The 11113-nt window shown below is 37.3% G+C and overlaps 1 protein-coding gene across 1 annotated transcript; it reads left to right on the top strand.

Annotated features, from left to right (window-relative positions):
• Window positions 1-2672: 2672 nt before the first annotated feature.
• rhoab (ras homolog gene family, member Ab) lies at window positions 2673-7828 on the top strand. The gene is made up of 5 exons (XM_057356335.1): window positions 2673-2803; window positions 5681-5838; window positions 6324-6444; window positions 6571-6701; window positions 7034-7828. Exons 2-5 carry the CDS (start codon window positions 5683-5685, stop codon window positions 7205-7207), a joined length of 582 nt encoding a protein of 193 aa, XP_057212318.1. The 5' UTR covers window positions 2673-2803; window positions 5681-5682; the 3' UTR covers window positions 7208-7828.
• The last annotated feature ends 3285 nt before the right edge of the window (window positions 7829-11113 follow it).

Below are 11113 nucleotides of genomic sequence, written 5' to 3'. Positions count from 1 at the left end.
ACAGAGGACCTTATTGATTCTAATCAAATGTTTTGTCTATGTTTTATTCATGTTAATGTAATTAATTTGAATTATTAATAGTGGTCATTTAAAAAAAAGCACATGCATTACCAGTGGAGGATATATTTGTACAGCCTTAAGTGAATTAAGCAGTAACATTAATGCAGATCTGGGCCAGGTACTCGTTTTCTTATGCAACATAGATAATATGCAAGATTATTGATATGGCATAAGTAAAAGTGAAATCTTGTTAAAGTAATATTTAAAAGTATATGTTTTTGTTATTGCATGTTATAATATGTACCTCCTAAATGCAATGTAAGGCCTGCTTAAACACGTTGCATCAACTGGAAGTGGAGCAAACCACCATATAATCCTAATATTCGGCTTCCTGACTACATTTAAAACAACCTTAAAAGTAAAGAACTAGTGTGTCCGTATATAATGGGAGTCGAAATGTGGAATTATCTAAATAATGTTTCAGTGGACCTCGTTTAATTAACAGGTGGATTTCTTGGCAAGAGTAATGCAAGTGTAATGTGACTTTGTCGCCAATAGATGGCGCAACAAACACGCAACGCGGTCGTGGTCCACTCAAACTGGCTCAAGTTTGATTCCTAAAACAATACTTATTGTACGTTTAGTGCTGATTATCTTTTATAAAATGTTTTTGATTGTTTAGAGTTTCTTTGTCCAAAAAATTTTACCCATTTATAGGATTTTTTTGTGATTCCAGCTGTATTTTTAGGCTAAAAAGTTAACTTTTCCTCAAATAATCAGGGTACTTTTGCTTCATTACTGGCGCCATATATACAGTGCTCGAATTGAATCAAGGTTTGTGGGGGGGTCCCCACCATAACACTTTTTTTGGTGGGGATGGGGGTTAGTCTTACAATATACAATTTATACAAAATACACAATATATTTGATCATAATATGCATAACTATATTATAACTATTTATTAAAAACAAGCTTACATAAAAGAACAGGCTTCTTTTACTGTATTTTGGATCAAATCAATGCAGGCTTGGTGAACAGAAAGGACTTTTGAACAGTAGTGTACGTCCAACAGAATAATTCTAGCATTATTTACCAATGTAGTATTTACTATTTTCCCTAAAAACAACTTGATGATTGACACTTTATGATAATAATGTTTGTTCCAAAAGACTTGTTTAAATGCAAGAAACTAGTTTATTAGATATTCAAAATATAAATTGTGACAAGACCGGCTGTCAGTCTGTGTGTTGGTGTTGTACGGATTTTTCAACGATTTCAGTGCAGTTTACATAGTTACGTCCAGTAGGTGGCGGCAAGGGACCGTTATGAGTGAGTCTGTCAGTCAGCAGACTATTCAACCATTTCAGTCCAAAAGTCTGCTATATTCAGGAACTAACTATGGCTATCAATATGTCAATCATAACTATTTCAAGAGTGAATCCAGCATTTATATGCCGATGTAATTCCCGAAACTTTGCAGCGTGTATGTAGCCGTTGGACATGAAAAACAAGGTTATACAATTTCATTCACTTTAAAATCATGGGAAAAATCAAAACAATTCGTCTTTACTATATGACTATATACTGCTATTTCATACTTACAATGCACGGCTGTGTTATTTGTTTTACTATATCACATCATGTTTTACTGCTGTAACGGGTTTACCGGATAAATAAAAGAACATCTTTTATCTTTTATTGTCTAAAACTACTACAGAAAAAGCCATTTCCACAGTGAAAAACATTCGTTTTTATATAACACGTAAATTAAACTATTAAATTAAACTTTTGTTTGATGATTCAAATAAATCTCAGAAACAATCTCTAGGTTGCATGTCTGTTTTATTCTCGACTACTGCAACGTGTTTATTTATTCTGTTGCTTGTCTTGTCTACAACATATCACTGAACAGGGTGCCAATCTAGTGGATTCTCACGAATAACAGACACAAATAATGGATTTCACATTTCCTTATGACAACCATTAATTTTAAAGTAGCTATAATCGAGACACGAAGCAACTAGAGACTTGGTAAAGTTGTACTCTATACGTATATCGTAAACCATTGAAACATGTTAAGAAATTTAAACGTGATTGTGCTTTTAATGCCGAAAAAGCGCAGCTCTCCCATTGGGTTCAGTGGGCTTTTAGTGCACTGTTGCCCTCACCAATATAGCGGCGCCATTGACGTATCGCAACAGCGGAGCAAAGCCGCCAATGCAGCGTCTAGTTATAGTTACATCATGTCTATGATGTCAACGATGTCCTGCGCTCAGCGGTGTTTAGACGTGGGGCGGGGCGTTTAAAATTTAAAGAGACATGACAACTAGCTCATAAACAAACTTAATATCAATTATTGTAAATAATTAATTCACGAAATTTACCATATCCATTGCATGAATTTAATCACATTTGTCATTATCATTTTTACTCAAATAAAAGTATCTGAGGGACCCCCCTAAGTCTATTTTTTACTTCTTATTGGGGTCCCTAATGCGTTATGGGGGTCCCGGATGCCCCCAGCCCCCCTTCAATTCGAGCACTGCATATATATCTGTATATGTTTAACTTCATGACACAAACTGCCTTGTTAGAGCGGTCATTCATCCACCGCCAAATAAACTCTTTAACGTGATCGCGCAGGCGTGGCTCAAGCTCGTTCCCGCCATCCCTTCCCCCTACTGAATGCCCGCGCACCGCGCGCCGCGCGCACTCGGCAACGGTTTATTCTTTAGGACAGAAGAGGCGACGGAGCTCCACCGTTGGAATACAAAAAACAACGGTTAGCCACTTAAACAACAAGTAAGACTACTTTATCTTTACATATATTCGCGTGTTGATGCTTTACAAACGTTGTGTTCTGATTTTACAGCGAAGGTGTTGTTTTTAAACTACTTTTTGTCACGGTGGTGTAGTGAGCAGCTCACCGAATGACCGTTCGCCGCTTCCGCAAGATCCCTCCAGATTATTTAACCCGTTAAAACATTTTCCCAGACCTTCAGAGTTGGGGAAATGCACTAAAATCTGTGTAGAAAGCAGGAAACTTTACGAGAAAGTGTTTAGGCGTGACTTCCATCAGTAGTCGTATATGTGACAGAAGCGATTTGTCTTTGTGTTGATTTATCAGAGAGCTAACGTTAAAACTCGACCCAGACACGCGCATAATTTCTCAGATTTAGACATAACTGTGAGATTAGACATGTATTTAACGCTATCTGTCATATAATTCTTGTGTGTCTTTAATTTTTCTTTAGTGTAACATAATTAATAGATTTAAAAATACAAAAGTATGTAAGATGTGTGGGCTGATTTCAATGGGACACATAATGTGAATTGTGCATGTTTTATTAATCCTGTCATTGTCATTAACGACAATTTATATTTAAATTGATGGTTTTACGTTTGAGCATTTCTAGTGTTGGTTATTATTGGCTGTTTTATTTTATAGTACTTTGTCTTTATTCAGATTGCTTCACATGAAGTGCATTAGTTTAGTTTGCTGTGTTAAAGCGATATTATTATTACATAATTTAAATAAGACATTTAAATTACCTCTATAGACATTTTAATCAGGATACAATGGTACAGGCTGGTCAGGCACAATAACAGTGAGATTTTAATAGATGAATGTTCATATGAATCTCAATGGCCATTAGTTTCTATTAAATACAGGCCTATAATCTCATATAATGTTGTAAAACTGTCATTAAAACAACAGGTGTCAGGATTATCTGTCATTTTGAATATATAATTTTAAAGGGGTAGATCACTTTATTTTTCCACCTTCATGTTGTTTAAAACCCATATGACACTTTCTTCTGTGGTACATGAAAGAAGATATTTTGAGAAAATACAATGGATGGAAGTCAATGGGGTCCAATGTTGTTTGGCTAACATTCTTCATAATATCTTCTTTTGTATTCTGCAGAAAAAAGAAAATCACAGGTTTTACTTTTAATTTTGAAAAGAAATTGGGCAAGTAGACGAGGACAGAATTGCCTTTGTGGTTGAGCTATCCCTTTAAGTTCTGCTCAGGACAGTGTTTTTGCAATCCTACATATTACTCAGAAATGTCATGTGGCCCCAGATGACCCCGTAGTACTGAAATCCGTTGGAGCTTACGTAAGTAAAGGCTGATGTGTAGGAACATCACCTTATGGAGGTTCTTTGATCCAGGCCCTCATTCAAAGATCAACACAGCATCTCATTAGCCGACCATGTCTTTTAATATAGTTATGTGTTGAAGTTATGATAGGAATCTCACACATTTGGATCAATAGCTGATCTTTTTACGGTGAGGCATTGCTTCTTTTTTTGGACTTTGATTTTCAGATTTGCTTCTATGTGTGTGAGTGTCAGTGTTTAATCTACTGTCCATCTGAACGGCTCTCATCGCCGCGGGCCTGTTCATCAATAATGTGCAGTCTGTTCTGTAGCTGCCAGCTTTATCTTACCTCTGGGGTGCAGCTTCCACTTCAAAAGACATCTGGCCCAGCTAACAGACACTTCTAGATCAGCCTCTATTTAAACGGCTCTTCTGGATTGGAAAATATAGTGTCGTATTATGTTTTTGTTATTGGACGGGATGGTTCATTTACGGCCATATTGAACCCACTATGGTAAAGGTTTCGGATGTCTCTGTTGGCTTTGATGAGTCAACTAAAGAATCTGAAGTCTCTAAACCAGTGGAATTTTGCTTCGTGGGCCTGAAAGGTGTTGTTTAGAGGATGTTGTAATGGTGGAGGACTGTCATACAGGGGCCTGATGCCTGAAATGTGGTTGTAGAACATAGGCACTGACTGTTCATTAGGGCTGTCACGATTATGAAATTTGATTGACGATTAATTGTCTAATAAATCATTGCGATTATGGCGATTAATTGTCTGTTTTAGGGCTTTGGCGATTATGGCGATTAATTGTCTGTTTTTGAGCTTTGACATTTAATTCTCATTCATTTTTGATTCTGCGATTGAAACGACCATATTGTTCTGAATACAAGACTATGTTTTTTTCTTGGAAATACATCGGAAAAAATTGGGTCATCATATATTTAAGGTTTAGGCTTTTATCTGTCAATAATACAACCACCAAATACTTGTAAATGAAGTAAATTGATCAGGTGTGAATTGAAGCCACCATTAAATACTATCAGTCCTAGAAAAGCTTCTAGTCTGTTTTTTTCTCACTTGCAAGACTACAGTAAAATTTTACTTGTGTGTTAATGAAATTTTGGTAGACTGGTTTTCACACTGAGATTTGCTTAAATAATATTAAATTGTACTGCAGGTAATTTGTATATGTTTTAGTTTTTTTTTAAGTGATTGTGTTGTGGTGGTACATTTTACAAGTATTACCATGCTTTAGTAACAATATATACACTAAAATATGCAGATGCACTACAGCTCCCCCTAGTGTCTTCTATAGAGATGTGCGATAATTGCGATGATCCGAAATCATCGCGATGAGGTCAAACAATCGTTATGAGACGATTATTTAATAATCGTGACAGCCCTACTGTTCATATTAAACATTGTACCTTGCAGAAAATGACATTGACAAATGGAATATGTTCCATCACAGTGTGTTGTAACCATAGCGACTAACCCAGTTGCCGATGGTTAGATGAGTGGGAGTGTAACGCCGAAAAGTGTTTAACTACACGTGTTTGTTACTTTCTAGGCATGGCAGCAATTCGCAAGAAGCTGGTGATTGTAGGAGATGGAGCATGCGGTAAAACCTGTTTGCTTATCGTGTTCAGTAAAGACCAGTTCCCAGAAGTCTACGTTCCTACTGTGTTTGAGAACTATGTTGCAGACATTGAGGTTGACAGCAAACAGGTAATCAAACCACAAGTGCTCCAACACAGTTGGCTATTAAACAATACGTGGGGCAAACAAATATCATTGTTTCTTCTTTCAGCATGAAATTTTTTCTCGTTATTTCTCTTGCATTCACATCATTACCAAGTTGATTTTAGATTGATTTAAAAAAAGGAAAAGAGAAACGATGTGAGTGTTTGGGTCATTTAAGGTTGGCGTATTAGCAGAAGCACTGTATGCATATATGAACCACAAAACCCAATTCGATTGGGTTTCAATTAATCATGTTTTTGCATGTCGAGAGGTCTTTGATATGTTGTTAATATGAGTATATTGACTTGATTTACTTACTTTTAGCTTTACCGTCCTCATGGCGTCTTGTCTGTCCTTAATCTTCCTTTAAACCATGTCACATTTAATGCAAGGCCATTTTAATGGAGGGGTCTTGAATTGTGTTTGGTTTTTGGGTCATTGTGAGCTCACTGTGTGTGTTTATGTGAAAGGTGGAACTTGCTCTGTGGGATACTGCTGGACAGGAGGACTATGATAGGCTCCGGCCTCTATCGTACCCAGATACTGACGTAATCCTTATGTGCTTCTCTATTGACAGTCCCGACAGTTTAGGTAAGAATGTTTTTTTTGTTACATTTTCAAGTAGGCTTATAATTGCTTGGTTAAATTTAGCCTGAAATTGATATTAAGTCAATGTTTATGACTGATAAAACTTTCGGACCTGTAATCCCTTTATAGAGAATATTCCAGAGAAGTGGACACCTGAGGTGAAACACTTTTGTCCCAATGTTCCCATCATCCTTGTGGGCAACAAGAAGGACCTGCGGAACGATGATCACACACGCAGGGAGCTGACCAAAATGAAGCAGGTAGAGTTGTGGAGAAAACTATTCTTGTTAACATAGATTCACACCCATTTATTAAACGTAATAAGGTAACGGATGTTTACAATTTTCTTTTTGTTTAAACAAATAATAAGAGCTACAATATTTTGTCACTGATTTACTGTTAACAAACAGAATCATAGTATGAATATATTTGGTGTTTTATTTTGACCGCATGCTTGCATTTATACCCAATGAAGATTTTCATCCATTTTGTTAATCACACCCTGCACTTTGTGACCCAACATACTGACAGAGATGAACACTAGATTGTCTAGTATACTCAACTTTTTTTTACCTTTTTGATTGTCCAATAGGAGCCTGTTAAAGCAGAGGAAGGGAGAGACATGGCCAATCGGATCGGAGCATTCGGCTATATGGAGTGCTCAGCCAAAACAAAAGATGGAGTTCGGGAAGTATTCGAAATGGCCACTAGAGCGGCCCTACAGGCACGCAGGGGAAAGAAGAACAACAAATGCCTTCTGCTCTGAATGCTTTGAAATAGACTTGATTCCTGTACTGGGGCTCCAAAAGAGTGTGTGAGGGGCACACCTCTGTTTACTCAGTCATACATCCCCCTCACATTCGCCAAAAGCTTTGGGAAAGAGATCCCAGCGACAAAAAAGCTTTGTTTTTGTCTTTTTCCTTTTGTTCATATATTTTTAGTCATGGAGATGTTTATCAGTATTTAAAAGAACTTGGGACTTTTTTGATGCTTTACCTGAAATTGTGGTATCCTTCAAGCTTGCCCACCTGCCAAATGCTGTCACTCTACCCAGTGGGCTGATTGGAAAGGTGCGATCCTGTAAACTACCAATCAATATCTCAGCCCATCCCGCATATGCTGGGATTTTTCTGCATCTTGAAACAGGGCTGACTTGTTGTTTCTGTATGTAAATCATTTTAAGGTTTTCTTTAGATTGGGAAAAGATTGGGATTTCAGAGCAAAAGTACAAAATGGCTGTTTTAGTGCTAAAAGGGCATGGGGTGGGGGGTAATATGTATACATACCTGTACATATGAACGTGTGTATTGCTACACACAATCAGGACTGGAAAATGTATTTGTAAACTAGACTTGGTAAACTTGTGTAATAAAATATGTTCTATACAGAGCAGTTCTTTGTGTTTGTGTGTGTGGTCATCTAATGCAGAGAATGACCGGATCATACAGCTCATATCAAGATCTTTGGAAAACAGCAGAATGTTATTGATGCTAAAGAAAAAAAACACGATTAATCTTAAATGAACAGTTCTGTCATCATTTATTCACCCTGTTCCAAATCTGTATAAATTTCTTTGTTGAGAGAATGATATGTGGAATAACGCTTGTAACCAAACAGTTCTTGGCCATCACTGACTACCATAGGAGGAAAAATAACAATGTTAGTAAAAAGTGCCCCAGAACTGTTTGCTTTCCTACATTTTTCAAAATATCTTCTTTTGTGTTCAACAGAACAAAGATTTATAAAGCATTTTTCCTACTATGGTAGTCAATGGTGGCCAAGAACTGTTTGGTTACAAGCATTTTTCCAAATATCTTTCTGTTCATCAGAAATGTAAACGGATCTACAACAACTTGGGTGAACTGTTACTTTAAGCCCATTTCTGTTAACATTGAAGGCTTTGACCATAACTGCATACTACAGTATGAATATGTAGTCGAAAGTGGGTGTACGTGGAACACACCTACGAAGTTCTACAATTGCAAAAAAATAGCAGAACGATATGCAGTAAACAATATGCTAGCATTTCATTCTAAAGAACTTGTATAGAAACCCAGGATTTATTTCTGCTACTTTCAAAAAAAACCATTGATTTTAAAATGAAGTCTGTTTCTGGTGTGGGCGTTGCACCATTTTCACATTTGCAGCTAACTTTTACATAAAATTAACTGGTAGCATAAAATCCCATGTCATGTACCTGGAAATGAGCCTTAGAAAAAAGACACTGGAGGACTGAAGAACTTATGAAGTGATGGGACAATTGCTACTACGCAGTAATGGAATAGACAAAACTGGAAATGTGTAATAGGGCTGGAAAGCTTGAGCAGGTCTATCTAGTTAGTGAACAGTATGTGCTGTTTTTAGACCACTTCTCCACTCTTACAGAACAATGACTAAGACACCGCGTAAAAAACTAAAGTTGTGCTTATTCATGATCATTTTTGAACTGCCTGTGGGTACTGGGATTCAAAACTGGATTTATGATTAATTTCCTCAACCGTCTTCACCAAACGGCTAATGACACTACAGCGCATAATTCTCGGATATTATGCAATGCACCCATTCTGGGTGAAACACAGCCTACTTTTATTTGACTGATGAAAAAACATGACTTGCTGAGGAAGGAAGGAAATGGTCATGCAGCCACCACCCCCGGCGGGCTACACCCAAACCCGGGCTGGCTGAAAAGCTCAACGCCATGCCATTTTTCTGTCTTTCTTGTGAAAGACTGCGCCGTGACGCGGGACCGAGAGAAATCGGCCGCCGCCCTTTCTTTCTTCTCCCTTCTCGGTCTATTGCGCTCTCAGGGAACGATCCCCGCTACTACTGCGTCGAGTGCGTCGACTCTCGGTGAAGCGCCGAGGTTTATATATACGCCTATTTTTAGCCCCAGCGCGTGAAGCTATTTTTAACCAATATGAGCTCATCGCTTCCCCGCTCGCCCAATCAGAACGTAGTGATGCACGTGTGTGGGCGGGAAGCACAGAGAGAGAGAGAGAGAGAGAGAGAGAGAGAGAGAGAGAGAGAGATAGAGAGAGAGAGAGATGAATAAACGGACAGCTGATGGAAACCGGGCAGGCGGTGCGGGAGCGCGGAATGCTCAAAACCTTTTCAGTGTCGTGGGTTTTCCGTGCTATAAAAGTAATTTAAAGTAATGAGCCTCAGGAAGGTAAGACACTTGAGGACTAAAACTATAAAATACATAAACAAAATAGAGAAAACAAAATCTACTATAACCCAACATCAAATGGGAAATAGACTCTGGTGAGCGTTTTAAACAAGTTTCAGTCAGTTTATAAAATACACAGGGGATAGGGTCAACATCACAACCAGTAACGGTTATTGTTTTTCCGTTTTCTTAGGAGAAATGCAACTTCTGATCTGTCATTTTATATATAGAGCGGTAAGGCATGTTTTGGGATTCCTTGACTTTACTACTTTACATATATGAGAAGCGGAACAATTATTCATCACGTGAGAAGCAAAATTTTCCTAGTGTTCAACAAAATATCACCTTAAAGGTTTAGTGTTCAGTTTTTAGCCCGCGATGCCTCTCTATTTTTGAAACGGTAGTATCGTAGTTAATGTTGCATATGCACATTAATATTTATTTGAACACTTACATCTGCCTTTTTGCGGTGTTTATCTCCAAAATGAATGTGTGTTTTGAATGTCTCGGACAAGTTAAAGATTCAAATTGGCGATTTGAACGAGTTGGTTAAATGATTCACTAACTCAGTGGAAAATTGACGCCACCTACTGGCCGTTTTAGTTCTGCATTAAAGTAAGCCTAATATTTCCCTTTATAAAGACTGCTGTATCAATTCAATTTGTACAACATTTGAAGTAGTTCCTACGTGAAAAATGATTTAGTGTACTTTAGTATTTACTACAGTAAACTACTACAACGCATAGATACTAGTGTTTTTGAGTCTTATCATAGTAAATATTTCAGTATACTACAGTATTTATTTATAGTATTCACAAATGACTAAATGTAAATGTATTTGCTACAATTTATCCAATTACTACAGTTAATACAACAACATATTCTAGTCTATAGTACAGTTTACTATAGTAAATACAAAATGTTACATCTAAATCTGTGTTTTTTGTATAGTTTTGAATTATATGGCACAGCATTGTGATACTACTTGGTATCGAGATACTTCAGCTGGTTTAGTATCGTAAGACATGTTTATGGTACCGTGACAACCCTACCCCAAAGTGCCATGCTTATCTTACAGTTCCATACAGTCCGTACCATGGTATCACCATAGTGCTTTTAATATATCCCACATGTCACCCACTGTTTCATCTGTGTTTCACTTTGGTAAATATACTTTATACTAAATAAGAAATGTTTTTCATAATTTCTGCAAAATTTTGGTTTTCAAATCGGTAATCTATTGTAAGGTAAGTTTGTAAGTAACAGAAAACTTAACTGTCTAGTTTTACTGTACAGTAAACAGCTTTTACACTTTATAATATAAACTGGAGAATGGTTGATTGGAGCATTATCTTCATTCAGTCACTAGAGGGCGCAACATTCATATTGTTCCCTTTTATCTCGGATGCTCTCGGTTTTATTTCGGAGAAACGGTGTAAAAACTATAGTCCTTTAGAGCTGTGTTTGTATGCGCTTGCAGGCTGCTTTGGAGCTTTGGGGAGG

The sequence above is a fragment of the Triplophysa rosa genome, linkage group LG17 (assembly GCF_024868665.1).
Source record: "Triplophysa rosa linkage group LG17, Trosa_1v2, whole genome shotgun sequence".
NCBI classification, from domain to species: domain Eukaryota; kingdom Metazoa; phylum Chordata; class Actinopteri; order Cypriniformes; family Nemacheilidae; genus Triplophysa; species Triplophysa rosa.
This window is presented reverse-complemented; position numbering and strand designations above follow the sequence as displayed.